This window comes from Dermacentor variabilis, chromosome 8 (genome assembly GCF_050947875.1).
Source record: "Dermacentor variabilis isolate Ectoservices chromosome 8, ASM5094787v1, whole genome shotgun sequence".
NCBI classification, from domain to species: domain Eukaryota; kingdom Metazoa; phylum Arthropoda; class Arachnida; order Ixodida; family Ixodidae; genus Dermacentor; species Dermacentor variabilis.
The window spans coordinates 14,467,384-14,489,360 of record NC_134575.1 but is presented as its reverse complement, the minus strand read 5'-3'; the positions used below and the strand labels follow the sequence as shown (position 1 = coordinate 14,489,360).

At 46.3% G+C, this 21,977-nt stretch overlaps 2 protein-coding genes across 2 annotated transcripts; both read right to left on the bottom strand.

Moving 5' to 3' along the window:
• Positions 1-4,178: 4,178 nt before the first annotated feature.
• LOC142590890 (ixochymostatin-like) lies at positions 4,179-8,691 on the bottom strand. Its single transcript, XM_075703295.1, has 2 exons — positions 8,467-8,691; positions 4,179-4,612 (listed from the first exon to the last, which is right to left on the bottom strand). The coding sequence occupies exons 1-2, from the start codon at positions 8,546-8,548 to the stop codon at positions 4,401-4,403; spliced, it is 294 nt and encodes a 97-aa protein (XP_075559410.1). The 5' UTR covers positions 8,549-8,691; the 3' UTR covers positions 4,179-4,400.
• A 6,606-nt stretch (positions 8,692-15,297) lies between these two features.
• LOC142590889 (ixochymostatin-like) lies at positions 15,298-21,702 on the bottom strand. Its single transcript, XM_075703294.1, has 2 exons — positions 21,359-21,702; positions 15,298-15,738 (listed from the first exon to the last, which is right to left on the bottom strand). Exons 1-2 carry the CDS (start codon positions 21,438-21,440, stop codon positions 15,527-15,529), a joined length of 294 nt encoding a protein of 97 aa, XP_075559409.1. The 5' UTR covers positions 21,441-21,702; the 3' UTR covers positions 15,298-15,526.
• Positions 21,703-21,977: the final 275 nt, after the last annotated feature.

Here is a 21,977-nt window from a genome sequence, read left to right as displayed (position 1 = left end):
TACGGTTGCTGTGGAGCCGCTATAGATATATTTCAGTATATTTACATACGGCTCGTCTATACCCTGATTACGTAATGCCTCCATGACTACTGACGTTTCGACTGAATCGAACGCTTTCTCGTAATCAATGAAAGCTATATATAATGGTTGGTTATATTCCGCACATTTCTCTATCAACCCATTGATAGTGTGAATATGGTCTATTGTTGAGTAGCCTTTATAAAATCCTGTCTGGTCCTCTGGTTGACAGAAGTGTAAGGTCTTCCTGATTTCATTTTCGATTACCTTAGTAAATACTTTGCAGGCAATGGACAGTAAGCTGATCGGTCTATAATTTTTCAAGTCTTTGGCGTCCCCTTTCTTATGGATTAGGATAATGTTAGGGCTCTCCCAAGATTCCGGTATGCTCGAAGTCATGAGGCATTGCGTATACAGGGTGGCAGTTTTTCTAGAACAATCTGCCCACCATCCTTCAACAAGTCTGCTGTTACCTGATCCTCACCAGCTGCCTTCCCCCTTTGCATAGCTCCCAAGGCTTTCTTTACTTCTTTCTTAATTCCTTTAGACTATTCTCTCTTCCATTATCTTCGTGGGTGCCACTGGCACTGTATAAATCTCTATAGAACTCCTCAGCCACTTGAACTATCTCATCCATATTAGTAATGATATTGCCCGCTTTGTCTCTTAACGCATAATTCTGATTCTTGCCTATTCCTAGTTTCTTCTTGACGGCTTTTAGGGTTCCTCCGTTCCTGAGAGCATGCTCAATTCTATCCATATTATACTTCCTTATGTCAGGTGTCTTACGCTTGTTTATCAACTTGGAAAGTTCTGCCAGTTCTATGCTAGCTGTACGGTTACAGGCTTTCATACATTGGCGTGTCTTGATCAGATCTTTCGTCTCCTGCGATAGCTTATTGGTATCCTGTCTAACGGAGTTACCACCGACTTCTATTGCACACTCTTTAATAATGCCCATAAGATTGTCGTTCATTCCTTCAACACTAAGGTCCTCTTCCTCATTTAACGCAGAATACCTGTTCTGTAGCTTGATCCGGAATTTCTCTATTTTCCCTCTTACCGTTAACTCATTGATCGGCTTCTTATGTACCAGTTGCTTCCGTTCCCTCCTCAAGTCTAGGCTAATTCGATTTCTTACCATCCTGTGGTCACTGCAGCGTACCTTGCCGTGCACGTCCACATCTTGTATGATGCCAAGGTTAGCGCAGAGGGTAAGGTCTATTTTGTTTCTAGTCTCGCCATTCGGGCTCCTCCACGTCCACTTTCGGCTACCCCGCTTGCGGAAGAAGGTATTCATTATCCGCATATTATTCTGTTCTGCAAACTCTACTAATAACTCTCCCCTGCTATTCCTAGAGCCTATGCCATATTCCCCCATTGACTTGTCTCTAGCCTGCTTCTTGCCTACCGTGGCATTGAAGTTGCCCATGAGTGAGTTAGAAACAACGAAACAGTGCAGACCTCAGCCTTTTCACAGAGGTCTGATAGTGTTGCTCATCACACAATTTGCTCAGCTACCTTTCGTTAATGCAGGGGCTGATTGAGGGAGCTAGTGTAAATGTGCAAACCACCGCGGCCGCACTTCCTGTTCGATGAATCACTAGAATTCTCGTGTGCTATATAGGTCCATGTTAAAGAAACCCTGCATAGAACTAATCGGCTGTCCCACACTGTGGCGTGCCTCATGATTAGATTGTAGTTTAGGCCCGTAGGAACTATATAAACAGTTATGCATGTACATCGTGAAACTGAAAACAAAAGAACCTTTACATATTAAGATTTCGGAATAGCAAAACACGAACCCAACCGGCTGCTTAGACCTTCTAAAACTCACCAGTGAATATTACACTTTTGTTCTTTGAAGAGTATGCAAAAACTGCTTCATGATAAGAAGTCTTGTGCAACATGTAGCGCCGTTGAGCGGAAATACGGGTGGGAAGAAATGGAGTGGACAGGACAGACGCTCACTTACAACTAGGCTAGTCTAGTGAGCGTCTGTCCTTTCCACTCCGTTTCTTCCCGCCCTTATTTCCGCTCAACGACACTACATGTTGCACAAACTGGCCCAACAGTCTACGCTTCTTGTGCAACATTTTATGACCGTTGTGCTCACTCGCAGTTCATTAAGAAGGCGCGCTTACCAGCCAAAACGCGTCATCTTGTTTTGTTTTTCAAATCTCACAAAAATAACCGTATGCTGACATCTTGAAGCATGCTGTCCTCATATTTGTAATGAGTCCAAATTATTCTTTGGTCGACCAAGGCCCCTCAGAAATATTTGCAATTATCCGCGTCCTGCGATAGCAAGAAACACAATATAAGGCTTAAGCATTCCGAATTTCAGCCCGTTTCCTCACATAACGTAGCGCTCTGTTTCTTCAGTAACGCACGGTGGCCTAATTTGTCTCCGTTGCAAATGCAATGACCATTGTTGCGCTGTTTAAAGTAAGTTGACATTGCGGTTGCCACTTGGATGAGATACTTGTGGAAGTCCCGATAGCCTCTTCACATCTTTCAAACGACGTCGTTAGCTTCTTTTTGCATGTGATAAGTATCGACATGGTGATTGAAAATTTTTAGTGTCTGATTCGTGTAGTGGGAAAGGTTCGCAACTTTAGATGGTGTCATAAGCAACAACTCAGAACCGTCAGTATGCGAAAATACTTCAGGCATATGAAGCCACCAAGCGACAAATGTGTGCTAATTATTCATCGTAACGTGGATGAAAACTGACTTACTTTCGAGAGCTTTTCTCTACACTGAATGTTTCAGTTACAGAAGCTTCATAATAGGGGGGTGGTGGCAGAAAAAAACATGGTTCTCTGCAAACAAACAAAAAAATATTTGTTTTGATTTCGAACTAAAAGCAGTTAGTTCTGCTCAGCATTGTTTTTTTTTTATTTTGGTACCTAGGGCCGGCCTTGGTATCAGTCCTTGGGCAGAAGTGGGTATAAAGCAAAAGAATAAGGGAAACATTACAAGGATAAAAAAATGCTGTATGAACAGCGCATTAATGATGCGCGTGACAGCCACTTGATTCCTGCAATGTATATTCATTCAGTGTATACGCGAATGAAGCCAATCTAATCGTACAACCTTTTCTCTGGAGCTCCTCAAGTTTCATGCTGTTCAGTGGCCCCTGCAAAGTCGTCTTCATCTATAAGTGTACAGTGCAGCTATAGTGTACAGTGCGAAATCGCATCAATTTACTGAATTTGCTTTACAGAAAATGGCACGGATTATCGTCAAATAAACAGGGTGCGTGCCACCGACTCCCTTTCGAGTGCTGTTGAGTGGCCCCTGCAAAGTCGTCTTCATCTATAAGTGTACAGTGCAGCTATAGTGTACAGTGGGAAATCGCCTTAATTTACTGCATTTGCTTTACAGAAAATGGCACGGATTATCGTCCAGTAGACAGGGTGCGTGCCAACGACTCCCTTTCGAGTTACTTTCGATCTGATTTTTCTCATCAAACACGTTTTCGTGGTTTAGCTTTTTTGTCCTTTCTGAGAAGACGGGGAAGAAACACACTGACTACGCGTTTTATGCCTGATTGCGCAATCAAAATCCGAAATTCACTCACAAGAGCTTCAAATCGTTACAGCAGATTTTCAAATCTTGTGAGTTGTGTGACTCTCGGGGAGTTTTCATGAAATCTTATTTCACAGTCTCGTACGTGCAACTGCTTGAAAGCCGACCGAATTAAGAGTGGTCTTTTACAACCACCCAAACCGTCCAAGAGCTCGTGTATGGCTGAATGCGTCTACTATAAAGGCAGTTGGAAGCATTTCATTTCTTTCTTAGGTCGTTTTTTTTTCGGGGAGAAAACAAAACCTCAAAAAAGAGTGTTGGCTATTACGAACAAAAGTCGCCATTTCGCAGGAGTAGCTCCACATCATTTGGCACAACGTTCATGACAAACCTGCAACACGTTTGACGAAGTTCCAGGTTGGGTGCTAAATTGTGAAGTGGCTACCTACACCGATCTAGTGGGCGAGCACAACAACGCCATTAAGAGCTCCATGAAGCTCGTCCGTAACTTTTTTTATTAGTGGGGCAGGTGGGGGGGGGGGGGGGCGAACGGCGTTCTTCTTGCAGATGCCTACACGAATGGAGGAAACAACGATTTAAGTAGTCACTTCATCGGAGTCAGAAAAGAAAGTATGTATTTCTCGAAATGAACAATGTCGATACAGCGGTCACATACCAGTCACAAACAAACAAAACAGCTTGCGCTTCTTGAGAAACCATTGATGTTTTGCTGCTAGTACAACTTCGCTGAGCGCACATGCAAAACACAGCTCAAGCGAACGAAACGGCAAACAGGATATGCCGAGACGGCTAAAAGTGAACGCGCTTAATGGAATCGAAAAGAGCATTCATTCCCGTGGACAGTGATCCCAGTTGACGCAGTGTCCGAGATTGTTCCTCAAGTAGCCTTCTCCGCAGTAGCAGCCGCTGCTGCAATCCTTGCATTCCCCGCCGTGAACGGGATCCTCGCAGCTAAGCTCACGGCAGTCGTTTCCCGAACAGTCCTGCCACACCTCCCAGCCTGGACAGGCCTTGGGATCAACCGTGGTTTGCTCGTTGTCTGAGAAGAAAATAAATGAAAATTATTTAGCTTTACAGACGCTTTACACAACCCGTTAAAGAAATGATATATAACTAAACGCGATGCTTACATTTGTGTTTATATTCATTCAATGCAAGGTGCATTGCCATGTGATGCTTATGTCTATGCACTTCAGAGGTAACACCTTCAATCTCGTGCCATGTTTATCTCTGCACCGCACTTTCACAAGCTCTGTATGCCTTATTGCAAACACGGAAACAGGATGATGCACAATGTGAGACGTCAATGTTCATGTAGTAAAGCCGAGAATGACCCAAGAATGAGGCGTCGCCATAAATAATTTTTAAAAAATCAAAGAAGTCGTGTATTATCGTATGTAGAGCTGTGCCAATGATTACTACTTCTTCATGAAACATACATACATGCTCTGGAAGGCAGCTTTCTGGAGCACGGCTCGCGTGTTTATGAAAGAAAAAACGAGGACTGAAAATCGACGATCCACGCCAAATCCTGGTAAGATGGAAAAAACAAACTTCGCTTTCAAAACAATCTTTCTTCAATACGGAGTAATGTTGCGCCTACTGCACGGAACTTCTGATCGCCTTACTATGACTTTATAGTTGCGACCATTCGACTTCCTTGCGCACATGCAGGCCGAAGAAAGGTCGATATGGTAAGTGGTTTGTCTGGGTGGCTAGCGTTACAGGCTACTACATCGTTCCCTGCATTCCCCATTTCTTTGCGAATTGAACATATGCCGCATCTATCTAGAAGAAATCACCGAAAGAAATATACCCTTTGTGTATCCTCGATTATTACATATACGCGTAAATTTTTCGGAGGAAGGCCATTACTGCAAATAAAGAACATGGATGACATTCCGAAATGCAAATCATGCTACGAGAAGCGCGTCAGAAATAGTAGTTACGGAGATTTAACTTCATTTTTTACTCTTTTAGAGAATCCTGGTGATCGCTCTGTAGGAGCGCAGTGCGATGTTTTGAAAAGGCCGACTGATGATGCGGATGTAGTGGCACTTCAAGTGATGAAACAACAATCATTTCAGGAGCTTGACTAATGCTGTCAAGAAACTTCAAGGGATGTGGCATATACGGATATTCATTCAGGTATGTTCTTTAATATTAGTAAATAAAGATATTTACGTTAGCCCACTTGAAAGTATTCCATTTATATTTTCCAATGTTATTGCACAAAAATTTTTCACCAGGCAATTTCTCGGTATCTGTAAGCCCACCCATCTCTGCGTTAAACTTCTTTGCTCTGGCAAGCATTCGCTGGCACTCACGAGGCGTAAATAAATAGAACGAAACAAACTATGCGAGAGGCAGCAAATGAAAAGAAGCGTACGCAAATCCACTGCACACACGTGTGGTAACAGGTCTCGGCAACCTTCCTAAGGTACACTTTACGGAGAAACGCTAAATAGATTTACTTTTAAAAAATTTATGCTTCAAGCTTCGTTATTTCACAAGGATGCGCTGATTATTAGAAGAGAAAATGAACGGCAAAGTTCAATTTCTTAAGTTTCGCGTCGCAGATCGCTCAGCCGGTACGTCAGTGCGAGGTCGCCGATTTCAATGTATATTTCAGTATCTGGACCTCGGTGGCTCAATAACAATTCTCGAAACTAACCAAGTTCAATCTGGTGCCCTTTAGAATACAGTCTACTCCATGTTTACTGATATGCATTAGCTAGGGCGCAGCAGGCCCAGTCGTGACCTCTGTCGTCACGGTGAACTAGCGCGGTACTTTCAAAGTGATGTCACCAGCCAGCTTTTGTATTTTTGTTTTGGTTGGAATATGTAGCGCCTTCTTATATTAAGAGCGGCGTTTCTGCCATTGTAGAATGCTAACGTAGAAAGGTAGTATATTAATGCTGGTGAATTAACTTCTTTCTTTAAGCGAGCAGTCGCTTGCGATAGGAAGCATAGCGTCTTGTCCCTCGTTATTCAGTTTCGCGATACAAGGCTTCATCCGATGTCTCGTAAGTTTAACCAAAGCGCTAAAACATACATCTCTGTTGAAGCGAATCTGCCGTTGCATTTCCCTTCCACCTGCATGCGGCAAACATTCGAATCTGCTGTGACCTGCTCACCGAGGTATTCGAAGCGCCCGCGGCTACCGCAAATAGCCCAGCCAGCTCGCGCGCTTTCCCGCTCTCCCGCTATGCTGCACGACACCAACCTTTGACCCCAACCGCTGCACTCTCTCCAAGTTGTAACTCCTCGGCGAGTGCTTTCCAACGACCGGTTTTTCTTCACGACGTGTTCGCCTCTCTAACGTGTCACGCCTGTCGTTGAGAGCGTCCGCCCCTCGAAACAATTTCACGTCAGGCGGCAAGGGGACACGCGTCGTTATATGAACCATGCCTTTCTCCACTCGGTGATGGCTACACGGCATCCAAGCACAAAGATTCGCAAGCCAAGTCATACATGCTGTCTAAAACAGTCAACCTGGAAGACCGTGGGTGTGGCTGGGGCATGCATAACACAAAGGCCTCTAATGGATGTACTTCTAAAAATATTGCGAACAGAGCTTCGAAATCAGACGCGCATGCGAATGTTGTTGCGCGTCGCAACTTTGAGAAGGTTGTACTGAATAGCCGTGCCAAGCGGTAACAAATTCTGTTATGCCTTTATTCTAAGACAGTAAATGGTATTACAAAATATAGGATGACACTATGCGACATGCTCTTTATGAGCACGCCTTGCGGGGAGGGGGACTCTAGATTTTTTTGACTACCTGGCTTCGCTGATGCGCACCTAAATCAAACTACACGAGTGTTTTTTGCATTCCGACTCTATGCGGGCGCCGGTGCCTGAATCGAACCCATGACGCCTCGCTTAGCAGCGTCACGCCATAAACAATGTGTGACTTCTTCAGTGGACGCGTTACCAAAAGGAGCCGATAACATTGCCGGAATCTTTTTGAATCGTACGTCTTTCGTCACTGGCGATAACAATAAATCTGGTGGCACTGCAGAAGACGAAGAATTCTTTACATGTAAAAACCTTCGCAAGAAAAGTGCTCCAAGTTTGGATGTCTTTTATTGTCAGTAATAGGATGAAACAAAACGAGGGGTTATTGTTAAGGTATACCTAAGCACTGACTGTATCACTGATGATCTGAATATATATCGTATAATACAATTTATTAAGAAGCAAGGGTCAACTGCATACGGGGATAGAAGTTTGTTGGTTGTTAGAGCGTCACCAGGATCTATCGTATGTACGTTAGAGAGCTCGGTAAACCGGATGCAGAGCTGCACATTAGTAGCAGCCTTGCTGATTGCAAAAGCAATTCGTGTAGCTTCTATACCGTGACATAAACTAGAATGCACCTTCTACGAAAACATTACAGTAACACACAGATTTGCCACTAAGCTCACAAAACAAACTGATAAAATATATCGCATGTCCTGAACTTGGTATTATTGCTACAATATCAGTGAGGTTCTGTCTCACAATTGTGCGCATTCCTGTCGACCAAGACTAACAAAGCATTATCTCCGACACGTTCACTAATAAAAACGCAACAGGTTTCCATAGCAAGCCACATGAACTGAGTCTCGAAGGCTTGTCAGCATCGAACGTTCGTAAAGACGAATCCAAATTATCCTGCAACAAGAGCTCAGTTTCACTCGATGCTCACTCCGTCGCAGTCATTATAAACGATATAAATACCAAACGTATCCCTGATCTACCCACGCGACAGAAGGCACTAAAACACTAACCTACCGAGAATAAAAAAAGCCTTCGAGATTTTCCTTCTCAATTTCTTTCCTAAAGCATTTACGATGTGGAAAAAAAAGGCAATCTGTTTCCAAGCAAGAGGCGTAACAGTGCACTTACCTTTTGCTGCTCTCGGAGCCGCAAGCGATAGCGACACAATCGCGAGCATCGCGAACAAGAACACTGTCGTCAGATTCCTCATCGCTTCTTTTCTCGTGATAACCACAACCGAACTCAAAATAAGGAGCCGTAAAAAATGTCTGCAGTTCCTTCGCTTAGCAGCTTTCAGCGAAAACTGGCGCGCACTGCTCCCTACTGCCGAGTTGCTTGCTGCGGCGATGACCTCTCCGATTGCGCCCCGTGACCCACTTGAGGTACGGAGCGAGACGTTCGCCAGCCAGAAATCCAGACGTTCCGGTATTACAATTTTCTCTTCCTCCCCACCATGTCGCTCGTTTCTTCTGGCATGCATTATGTGCTTCGTATGCGTGTGCTTGTCTTTTACAGCAACAAACTCGTTTTTTTTTTCGGCACAGCCCGCTAGTATTGCAGTAACCAAGCCCACCCTACTTCCCCACTGCTGCAAGTTTTTGACGGAGGCATTATAGAGGTCATACTTGATGTGTCATCGTGCATGTTGCGTCGCTTTTGAAGTCATCATGTTGGGGTGTGGAAGTCATGTAACTAAATATATTTCATCGTATGGTCAGCGTCGAGCCCTGCAACTAAAGAAGAGAAACAGCTGCGCATATACGCTGGCAATATCAGTGTTTTCTTCTAAGGTACTTTGTGTAGGACTAGTCCAGCACATAAGCAAACATAAAGAAGACATGAAATAAGCTAGACCATACATGGCGGCCGTCCTGCTTCCTTGATGCTCCTTTCGTCTTTCTTCATTTATGCCCAGTTCTTTTCTGTGAGCAATGTGCCGAAATAGTACCTGGATATATATCTTGCGAGGAGTGGTGAATTGGCACCTCCCATAATCAGTACATATAAAGGCGCAGTAAGAAAACTTTGTGATAACCGCTCATGTTATGGGAACACCTTGGCGAACCTTGGCTTCATTGCTCACCTCATAAGTCCGTTGCAATGACAAACGTTTTGACGCCTTTCTCAAGGCCGACGAAGACATTGCCGGTTGCTCACTAAATTAATTGCCTCTCGTTGCCCGTTTTAGGAGCGCACCTTAGCCGTGTCCCACTGTTTGGTCCTGAGTGAAGATTTTTGCTTTCACTATCTTCTAAAGTTCACCAGCGAGTATTAAACTTTTTTTTTCATAAAGAGAGTGCAAAAAATCCTTCATGATATCAAGTCTTGTACAATATTTTAAGATTGTTATACTCACTTGCAGTTTAATAGGAGGGCTCGCGTATCAGCCAAAACGCGTCATTTTCTTTTTCTCTCTTAATCTCGCACACATTACTTTATGCTAACATCTTAAAGCATACTATCATCAGAATTATAATCAGCCTATTTTCTAATTTGTTGGAGCAAGGCTCTTAAGCAGGATCTTTAATTACCAGTCTCCTCCTACAACGAAAGCTCAATATAAAGCTTCAGCATTCCTAATGTTATCTCCTTTCTTTATATAAGAAAGCGCGTGATTTCTGATGTCCCGCACAGTGCCCTAAGTTGTCCCCGTAGCAAATGCAATGACCCCTTATGCGCTATTTAAAGTAACATTACGGCTTCCGTTTACATCAAATGTATCGGGAGTCCCGATAGCCTCTTCATAACTTTCAATCAGCGTCATTAGCTTCCTCTTTACCTGTAGTAAGTATCAGCATAATGTTCAGACATTTTTAGTGACTGTCTTGTACAGCGGAAAAGATTCGCTGCATTTCGTGATGTCATAAGCAGCAGCTGAGAACTGTCAGTATGCGAAAATACTTCAGGCATAGGAAGCCAGCAAGCAACGAAATTAAGTCTGTTAATGATTCACTGCAAAGTATGCGAAAACTGATGTAGTTCTGAGAACTGTCCACATACAATGTTCCAAACTATCACAGAAGTTTCATACGAGGGGAGGAGGAAGGTTGTGGATCCAGAGATAACATGTCTCCACAGGGGAAAAATATGTTGAATTTTGGGCCTAAAGAAAGTTTTCAGAATATTCGCCAATGGAGCCCATATAATTAATTATTGAACCTTTTCTTTGGAGATCCCCGACCTTCATGTAGTTAAGTGGCCTCGGTGAAGTCGTGTACACCTCATATACAGGGAAATTGCCTTCTTTTACCGAATCTTAAAAACAAATCAAAATGGTATGAAGTATCGTCCGATAAATTGGCTGCACGTGGAACGCCGGTCCATCCCTTTTCAGTCACTTTCAATCTGAATATTCATATCAAACAAGTTTCCTTTCTTTTGATTTTTGTCCACTTTGAGGAGACAGCGAACAAGCACCACGATAGCACGTTTCATGCCTGCTTTCACACCAAAACTCCGAAACTCACTCACAAGAGATTCAACTCATGCCAGCAGCTTTTGAAGTCTCGTCAGTTGCGTAGCAATCACTCTCGCGGATTTTTCATCATAGCTTTTTGACAACCTCGTAGGTACGACCGGTTGAAGTTAGGTCGCACTGATAATGGTCTTTAACGTACAGTCGCAATCAAAAATACGCGGCCCACGGCTCCGGGCGCAGGAGCGGCTGTGGGGCCCCACCGCGGCGCTGCTATCGCCATCGGGCGCCTGCTTTGAGGGTGCACCGAGTGACGCCAAGTCAGGCGCTTGATAAATTTCAAGTGCGGCGCTCGGCTGTTTATCATGCGCACGACTTGGTCGCACGAGAGTGAGGGCGAAGATAGGCGTCACTCGGTGCACCCTCAAAGCAGGCGCCCGATGGCGATAGCAGCGCCGCGGTGTGGCCCCGCGGCCGCTCCTGCGCCCGGAGCCGTGGGCTGCGTATTTTTGATTGCGACTGTACAATCGCAATCAAAAATACGCGGCCCAAGGCTCCGGGCGCAGCAGCGGCTGGGCGGGGCCAAACCGCGGCGCTGCTGTCTCCACCGGGCTAAAACCCCTTGAACTTCGTGAAGTAGCGACACTCTCTTCCTCCGCCTTCACTCCTCTCTTTCACGCTCCCTCCTCGACCGTGGCACCGCCTACACTGCTCGAGCGTAGCAACGAAGACAACATGCGCTCCTCGGCACTCCGTAGACGCTTCTCGGGCAAAAATGGCGCTGATGCACGGCGCGAGGGCCCACGTGATGCTATTAGGCCAATAGCGACGCGGCGTTGGCCTCGGCCAGAGCGCGCGAGGAGGAGGCGACATTCTTCAAAGCGTGGAACTACTTAACAAAGTTTAAGGGATTTTATATAGGGCGCCTGCTTTGAGGGTGCACGGAGTGACGCCAATCTTCACCATTACTCTCGCGCAGCCAAGACACGCGCTTGATAAATTTCAAATGCGGCTGTTTTGTTGCTGGTGGTCAGTTGGAAAGAGGGTTCGAACCGTCAGCGCTTGCTTGCCGTCGTCCCCCCGCCAGGTCGCGTTCGGCCGTTCGGCTGAGCGCACGGAACGTATGCCCATAGAGAAGGAAATATAACAAGAGGGGACACTCGGCGGAAAGTGGCAACAGGAAATACGTCACGCTATAGTATTAACGCCGACCGTTTGCTGCCGTGAGCGCCGAGAAAAAGAATGTTAAATGAGATTTACAAAAAATGTTTTTTTTTATTCTTTCTCGGCGAAAGTAAAAATATCAGCGTATAAAAAACTAAACGTTGCGGCTTACTTCCGTTGCTAGCGACAGGCGAATCGGCGAATGACGAGCCAGTGGCATGCGCCATTGCTGCGACACACCGCCGAAGCGAGAGATACCGGCCGTGCATCTGAGCGTTGGCCTGTTCGGTTGCCCGTCTGCCTGTTTTTCTATTTTTGGATTTAGCCTGGTTTGGTGGCCTCCCGGCGAATTATTGCGTTCCTTCTGAACTTCGACATGGCACCGCGTCACTATTGGACTACAACAGGGTGAGAAATTTAGTTCGACAGTCTGCGACGCATTTCAAGCAATTAGGCTTACGGCACGGCACTTGCGCTAGACTTGCGACGCAGTTAACGAAAAACAGCGCGGCCGTCATGGCGCAGTTCATTTGAATTAATGAATCGTACTGGGAGATGTTTGCGACGCTTTCTATGAGCCGCAGTACAATTTTAACTTATTTCGGTAGTTTTGGGACACGCTAATCGCACAGGGTGCTGTGACACTGTTTCGCGTGTACTGAATCTTAGTGCGACAAGTTTTGGTGCTTTCTCTGACCACCAACATTATTGTAACCAATTTCGTTGCTTTTTGGGGTACCTTTAGAGTGCAGTGGGCGCGCCTGGCACTGTTACGCGGTTAGCAAAAAGCAGCTCGGCCGTGGTGCGCAGTTAAATTTCGCGCTTTATAATGCATCTGACAAGACAAGCTCATGGCGCTTTCTCTGACGCCCAACATTGTTGAAAATTATTTTCGGTGCTTTTTTTTGTTACTTATGAGGCACGCTCGCCGCACCTGTCGTGACGCAGCGAAAAGCAGCTCGGCCGGGGTGACAAAGTTTGGCGCGTACTGAATCATACTGCGACAAGTTTGTGAAAATTGTTATGGCCACGCAATAATTTAAGCCTTCTTTCGGTACTCACACTTGTCGAAAACGCAACGAGCAACTGTCAAGAGTGATAACACGGGATTGTTTTGCTTGCGCCGGCAGAACGCGCAAAAGATAACGCCAAGGAGCCAAAACGCCAGGAACTAGTTACTCGAAAATGCCGTCTTCTGAACGGCACCCACGCATTTGTCTTGACTGCGAGTAGAAGGAATTCTGCGAGCGTCCAGCTTAGTCTAGGTAGAAGCCTGTGTTGTGGCCAGCTCTGTGTATTCGTAGCGTACTATCACGTCAGTTGTAGCCAAGTTCTGGAAACGCGCAGCAGCCCGTGTATTCGTGCTATTAAAGTGCAGGAAATAAGGTCCGGGAAGAGGGGAATGCTTGGAAATACAATGTTTTTGTGGTATGTACGGTATTGTTTGGGGCAGGGGGGGGGGGGGGATTAGTCGGGTATTTTCTACGTCGTGTGTATAAAGCGAACTGCTTTTGTTTGTAATGCCACCCATTGACAACTTTCGCACGCTTCGCCTCTACATGCATTATTCGTATACGTTAATACCAAAATGACAGTTGCTTGTAATTGAATTTTTTCAGCTGACGTCGTCCGGTAGAGCTTCGTAAAGGAACTACTGCTGCTTACCTGGTGCCACCACGTTGGGTGAATTCACAGAAAGGCCGCAACGAGCATTTATATAGAATAAAGTAAACATTTCCTCATTTCAGAAGGCGTCTTGCGTCTTTATGAAATTGCACGTGGCAAATATTCGATGTAGTCTTGTAAAGATCGTTCGCCATCAATTTTAGTTAATAATAAAACGATTTAGCGCGCAGACCAGCCGCAGTTGAGCTGTAGAAGGAAAAAAAAAAGGCGCAGCCGGCGTGACGCGCACCACCTAGTATTCAAAACGCGCGCGCACAAAACCGAAACCGGAAGTGTGGTTCAGGTATTAACGCCGACGGCATGGTGCTCTACAGTCAATTGGGCCGCTGGATTTTATGGGAGTGTCCGCTTTTGTATTCCTTTCTCTATGGTATGCCTGGCAGTGGCCGATTTGGCTTCATGTTTACGTGCGTTGCGCACCCGTGTGTGCCGCGCTTCCGTGCCTGGCGTTTTAAGGGAAAGCGCACGTGGCTGCAGGCTCTCAACGAAAGATGCCATGGCAGGGCATTGGTGCATAGGAGTAACAAGCGAAGAGCCACCACTTGGTTGGTGTCAACGCCCGCCCTGTCTAATGTTCCATTCTCGTTTGAGGCGAAAGCGTTACTAAGCTCACATTGCAGAAACCGTCCGAACCTGCCAGTCGTGCGCGGAAGCCGTCCGTCCGTCGCCGTGCCAAGAACTACGGCAGCACGGCAAACGAAGAAAAATGGAAGCGCCCTGCTGTGCACTGACCATAAGCTGCGAGACAGCCGAACGCCGTACTTGAAATTTATCAAGTGCCTCACTTGGCCGCACGAGAATGAGGGCGAAGATTGGCGTCACTCGGTGCACCCTCAAAGCAGGCGCTCGGTGGAGATAGCAGTAAAACCCCTTAAGCTTCGTAAAGAATTGACACTCTTCTCCTCCGCCTTCAATCTTCCTAGTTTCTCCTCTCTGTCACGTTTCCTCCTCGACCGTGGCGCCACCTACATTGCTCGAGCGTAGCAACGGCGCCAACATGCGCTCCTTGCCACTCCGTAGATGCTTCTCGAGCAAAAATGGCGCTGAAGCAAGGCGCGAGAGCCGACGTGATTCTATTAGGCTCGTAGCGACGCAGCGGCGGCCAGAGCGCGCGAGGAGGAGGCGGCATTCTTCCAAGCGTGGCACTACTTTACGAAGTTTAACGGGTTTTACATAGCAGTGCCTCTGTGGCCCCGCAACCGCTCCTGCGGCCATAGCCGTGGGGCGCATATTTTTTATTGCAATTGTACCTTTCTCCTTTTCAGCCACTCAAAGTACTCAAAAACTTGTATACAGCTAAGCGTATCTTCCATAAGTGTAGCTTCAAGCATTTCATTGGTTTCTTTTGTCGTTTATAAGAAGGAGGAATCAAAATCTCAAAAAGCTTGTTGTTCATCACAAACACAAGTCGAGATTTCACATGAATAGGGTGACAGCGCTTGGTACAAATGTAACGACAAAGCTGTAAGATATTTCCCGGTGGTGTCGGCTTCGGTATTAAATTCTGAAGTGTCTATCTACACCGACTCAGTGGGAGGACACATCATTGCAATTACGAAGAGCTCCATGCATGAAGCTCGCCTGTCTCTTTATTAATTTTTATGGTTTTTCTTCTGGGGGGGGGGGGGTGCAGAGTGGGACGAGGTCTCCCACATAGAGCTCTAAACAAAAAGACGATACAGGTAGTGATTGGAGCTGAGTCACAAATGAAAGGATGTATTTCTGAAAATGAACAATGTCCATACAGCTGTCACATATCAGTCACAAAAGAGCTCGCTCTTCTTGAGAAACCAAGAAAGCTTTCCTTGCAATAGAACTTCTCTAGACACGCATGCAAAATGCAGCTCATGAGAACAACACGGCAAACAAGACATGTCGAGACGGCTAAAAAGTGAAGGTGCTTAATGATATCGAACACAGCATTCATTCCCGCGGACAGTGATCCCAGTTGACGCAGTTTCCGAGGGGGTTCCTGAAGTATCCTTCTCCGCAGTAGCAGCCGCTGGTGCAATCCTTGCATTCCCCGCCATGAATGGGATCTTCGCAGCTAAGCTCGCGGCAATCGTTTCCAGAACAGTCCTGCCACACCTCCCAGCCCGGGCAGGCCTTGGGATCAACTGTGGTTTCGTAGTCGTCTGAAAAGAGTACAAATTATCATCTTTCAGGTTCTGCAAACATTTACACAACCCGTTAAAGAAATGCTGTAGAGCTAAACGCGATGCTACAACTGCGTTCAGTGTCATCCTACGAAAAGTGCCCTGTCATGTGATGTTTATGCGCTTAAGAAGTGACACCTTCCATATCGCGCCATGTTTCTCTGTCTACGCTTCCCTTTTACAAGCTAAAGATGCGTAAATTGAAACACAAGATCAGGCGGATGCAGAACAGGAGACGTCAACGGCGATGTAGTGAAACAGAAAGCGAGGCACGAATGAGGCAAGAATGAGGTGGGAGAACATAAAACTGTAAGAAAAATCAAAGAAGTCGTTTTGTATCGCTCACTGCTCTATTAATAGATTTTCGTGTTTTAGGGATGTCTATGACCGGATATAACATGTACACGTTCTATGTCATCATGTATAGCTAGATTTAGGCAGAACAGAGGTGCGCCTGTCCAGCGAGGTAGCTAACTGTTCACTACGCTGCGCTGCTCAGCACGAGGTCGCAGGTTCGGTCCCAGCCAAGACGATCCGACGGGAGTGGAATGCGGAAACATTCGTGTTCCTTGTTTTGGGAGCACGCTAGAGACTAAGGTAGTCGAAATTGTTCCGGAGTGCCCTACTTGGGCGTGCCTCATAATCGGATTGTGACTTTGGTACTTAAATTCATGGCACTTAATATGCAAAGGTGCGCCAGTCAGTACAACTTCTTCGGTCAACATACATTGCTCTATAAGCCGGTTTGCAGGAGCATGGCTCGCGCACTTATCAGGCAGGAAATCGAAAACCGGAAACGCACGACTCCCGCCAAGCTCTGGAAATGCAGGCAAAAAAAAAAAAAAAAAGAGAGCTTCGCTCTGAAAACACTCTTTGATTGGCAGTGAAGTTGCAGCGGCCGCGTGGAGCTTCTGATTGTCTTACTATTACTTTAACGTTGCGACTACGCGACGTCATTTATCGTATGCAAATTAGAACAATGTCTATACAGTAACAAAGTTTAAGGTTCGACGAAAGATTGTCAGGTCCGGCAGAGATTGAAGTGAATCACAGTCACTGACAAAGCCTGAGGAAAAATCGACCTTTGCATACGGTAAGTGGTTTGTCTGGGTGGCCTGTGTTACAAACTTCTACCCCACCTGAAAGACAGATTCGGTAGCACAACACACGTTGCAGCAGTGAGAGGCGCGACTGTCCAGCTCTCACCTGGCCGACCAGCACTCGCTGATCGAACCAGGTTGGACGGGCGGCTAAGGCCAGTGGGGCTCTCGACTAGGGCTCCCCCTTGAGAACAACTTTTTTTACAATTGAAAAATGTTTCCCCCTCTCTCTCTCTACAACCTTCAGTGCCTGCTACATTTCTCTGAGAATTGAACATATGACGCCTGTAGCTCGAATAAAAAAACTACGGCAGCATGTTACACTCCTGTAACACGTGAAGGCGACAGCCTGCTGAACACTTGGTAATGCGCCCTCTTGCATTGCCGCGTTGCTGCTTTCGCAGTTCGGCTCCTTCGGCTCGATTTCGGCGCTTAGCTGCGGCTTCGCGCGCTCGTAAAGTGGGGTCAGACTCGCGTCAACGACGTTTCTCTACGGCTTTACGTTGCATCATCTCAGCAGGGTATTGTAACGTGCGCTGTTTGCTGGTCTGTGTTTTGTATGATTGATTTCAATGATTGTATGCACTGTTCATTTTGCTAGTGCTTCTAACCACACCCTTTCGGGTGTATTAGCCATTGAGAAGGTCAGGTGCTTTTTTGTTTGTTTTTACCACTCGACTAGACGCTGTGTTTTTGTGCGTTGTATGCCTGACTCCAATAATTGTATGCTCTTTACGCTTCACCTGGCTTATTGCTTGTAGCGTTTGCATTCCGAGAGGGATGAGTCATTGATTGCATTTTTGCTTGCTTAGGCGGGCATAAGCCATTGCTGATGATGGTTGCTTTTGTGCCATTGGACCGGACGACCTTCTTTTTTCCAGGCCATCCGGGGCATGAGCCACTTAAGGCTTTCGCCTTAATAGCGGAAGGAAATGTACCCACTATGTATGTTCCATTGTTACATCAACACGTAAATTATTCGTAGCAAGTAGTGTATGTCATCTCGGCAAATAAAGGGCACGGTTGAGATTCTGAAATGCAAGTCATGCTGTGAAAACTGCGTCAGTGATTGGAATATCGTAGGTGTCATTTCATCGTTTACTGCCTTAAAGAATCGTTCTACACCAGCGTTCCACGCGAGCATATTGCGATGTTTATATTGCGTGGACTGATGAATATTATTAGTCCTCACACAACAATCTTTTGACGAGCTTTACTAGTGCTGTCGCGAAAATTCAAATCTTGGGGGCACGTAAACAGAGCCATTCAGATATGTCCATTATTATAATCAGGGAAAAATAATTGTTAGTGTGCTAGAAACTTGTCCAGTCATATTTTACCAAGTGCCTGCACAAAAATCATGAGGCAATTTCTCTGTATTTGTAAGCACACCCATCCCTGCGTTAAGATCCTTCGCTCTGGCAAGAATTCTTGAGGCTTCAATAAATAAAAAGAAACAAACTATGTGAGAGGGAAGATAAAAACTCAAGTCAAAGTGCCCGAAGTCTTAATCCGCAAGAGCAGATTAGCGACACACGTCTCGAGGGGCTAGCAGCAAATGAAATGAAACGTACGTAAATCCACTGCACGTACGCTCGATAGCAGTCCCCGGCAACCTTCCTCAGGGACACTTACAGAGAAGCACTAAATCGATTTTTGCTTATAAATTTATGTTTCAGTTTTCGTTATTTAACAATAATGTGTTGATTATTAGAAGCGAAAAGGATCGGCAAAGTTCGATTTCTGGAATTTCGTGCCGCAAATCTCTCTGCCAGTTGGTCAGTGCGAGGTCCCGGATTTCGTGTGAAGCCAGAAAACGCCTTTCCAACTATGGGACGATCATGCATAGCTTAAGCCCATTGTGCGCGATTGATAGCGGCCAACCAAAGTACATTGACAAACGACCCCTTGTCCGTCTGCATTAGCAATAGGCGCACCGGCGCGAGATATGCTACGAGCCCGTCCAGCTTCGTCGTTCCCCGTACATCACACGTAGATAGGAAGCGTTAGACTAAGGGCAGAAATGCCCAAGCCTTTACTCTTAGGGGGGACAGCAAGCACTATGAGACGTCCTGGTTAACATTGGACCAGTGTGTATGGAAGGTGACTGAAGAGGACACAAAACGAGGTGATGCGCCGCACGTACTTATTTACGCATGCTCGCACAGCCGCACCCCCCCCCCCCCTCCTCTGCCTACGGGGGTACTCAAGCGCTGCATATGCCGCGCCGGGCATCGCGCGAACCAATTAGGCGGAGCCCTCCCGCCCCCCCCCCCCCCCTTTTGCAAACTGTCGAAGATATGCGTCGCACTATACGGAGACTGGTGTGGTGCGGAGTGTGTATATTCGTCAGTGTAGATATGGTCAGTTCATTGCTTGTACTCCTCACGCATATTTAAATAAATAACGCACACCACATCATAAAAGCCACCAGACACAGCATTACCAAGCATAACACGTTCTACACCACGCCTACAGCCATATAATGCTACGCATGTCTTCGACAGTTACCGGACAGCGTAGTTCTCCGTAAATTTTTCTTTAATAAAATAAAAGCTGTTCTTGCTCTCTTCCCCGTAAGCGGCAAACGTATGAATATGCAGTGACCATTGCAACAGTTAAGCACGAACGATTGACTGCGCCGGTTTTCAGTATCGTCCGCGAGGTGGCTCGTATAAATTAGTAGGCGCTCACATGAAATGCTCTCTGAGGTATACGAAGCGCCCGTGGCTACCCCAAATAGCCCAGGCAGCTCGCGTGCTTTCCCATTCTGCCGCTACACCGCACGACACCAACCTTTGACCCCAACCGCTGCACTCTCGCCCAGTTGTAACTCCTCGGCGCCCGCTTTCAAAACGACCGGTTTTTCTTCATGACGTGTGCGCCTCTCAAACGTGTTACGCCTGTCGTTGAGAGCGTGCGCCCCTCGAAACAATTTCACGTCAGGCGGCAAGGGTGTACCCATCGTTATGTCAACCATACCCTCCTCCACTCGCTAATGGCTACACGACATCCAAGCACAAAGATTCGCAAGCCAAGTCATATCAGCCATCAAAAACACTCAATTCAGAAGGCAGTGGGTGTCGCTGGAGCATGTATAACACAAAGGCCTTTAATGGATGCGCTTCTAAAAATATTGTGAACAAAGCTTCCAGATCACACGTGCGTGCTTGTTGCATGTAATCACCTTCAGAAGTCTGTGCTAAATAGCCGTGCCAAATTGTAGCACATTCTTTTATGTCTTTATTATAAGGCAGTAAATGGTATTAGAAAATATAGGATGACAATATTCATAACATTCGAGCGACGCTGTAAAAACTTCTGGGGTTTTACGCGGCCCAGCCACGGTCACTTTATGAGCACGCAGTTGGGGGAGACTTCAAATTCATTTTGACCGCATGGCTTCGCTGATGCGCACTTAAACCCCACTACGCGAGCGTTTTTTGCATTTCGACCCTATGAGGACGCCGCTGCCTGACTCGAACCCACGACCTCTCGCTTAGCAGCGTCACGCGAAAGCCACTGTGTGACTTCTATACTGACTGCTTTGCCAAGCGAAGCCGATAATATGGGCGGAATCTTTTCGAGTAGTAGTAATCTTGTCATAAGCCATAACAATAAGTCTGGTGCCACAGCAGAAGACGAAGAACTCTTGAGAGGTATAAATCCTCGCAAGAAAAGTGCTCCAAGTTTTGGATGTCTTTGACTGCCAGTAAAGGGATCAAACAAAAGAAGGGCTTATTGTTAACGTATACCTAAGCACTGACTAGATAACAGATTGTGTGAATATGCATCGTCTCAAAAATTTATTAAGAGGCAAGGGTCGGCTGCGTTAGCGGGGTAGAAACTAGCTGTTAATTAGAGCGTCAAGAGGCCTTATCGTGTGTTCGTCAGAAGAAAGTGGTAAATGGGGTACTGATCTACACATTAGTAGCAGCCTTGCTGATTTTAAAATCGCTTTGTATAGCTTCTAGAGCGGGTTATAAAACATAATTTACCTTCTAGGAAAATATCGCAGTGACGCAGAATGAACCGTAAGCGATTAATGCCACTAAGCTCACAAAACAAACTGATCAGATATATGCCATGACCGGAGCTTGATATTATTGCTACAATATCAATGAATTACTGCCTCACAACGGTGTGCTTTCCCGTCGACCAAGACAAACAATGCGCTATTTCCGACACGTTCACTAATAAACGCCACAGCTTTGAATAGCAAGCCGCATGGAATATTTATCAAAGGCTTGTGAACGTCGACCATCTGTAAAGTCGAATCCAAATCATCCTGCAACGAGAGCTCAATTTCACTCGACGTTTACTCCGTCGCATTCTTTATAAGGGTAATGTATACCGGACAAACAAATGATCTGCCCGCGCGGCACAAAGAACTAAAACACTAAGCTTCCAGATAGTTGTTCTCGATTTCTTTTCTAAAGCAATTACGACGCGAAAAAATGCAATCTGTTTTCAAACAAGAGGCTTAACAATGCACTTACCTTTCGCTGCTTTCGGAGCCGCTAGTGATAGTGACACAATCGCGAGCATCGCGAACAAGAACACCGTCGTCAGATTCCTCATCGCTTCTTCGTGATAATCGCAGCCGAAGGCAAAATGAGGAGCTGTGAAAATGCCTCTACTTCGTTCGCTTAACAGCTTTCAGCAAAAAACTGGCTTGTGCTACTCTAGTGCCGAGTCGCTTGCTGCCGTGATGACCTCCCCGATTGCGCCCCGTGACCCAATTGAGGTTCTAAGCAAGACGCTCGGCAGCCAGAAATCCAGACGTTCCGGTATTACAATTTTTTTTTCTTCCTCCCCACCATCTCGCTCGTTTCTTGGGGCACATTCTTTGTGTGCTTCGTGTGCCTGTGCTTGTCTTTTACGGCGCCAAACTCGTTTTTAGGCGACATCGTGCTCCATAGGGTCTCTCCTTGCCCCCCCTCCCCCCCCTCCGCCCCCGTGCTACCACCATCCGACGACCGGTCTCGTCTTGCCCCTTCTATGCGCCTCTTCGCAGTGTTACGCAGCACAAACTTTCCTCGGTGCGTGCCAGCAGGATAAACCTGCTTTTTTTTTTGTGTGCAACGACATGAGCCGGAATCCCAAGTGACGCTGTTC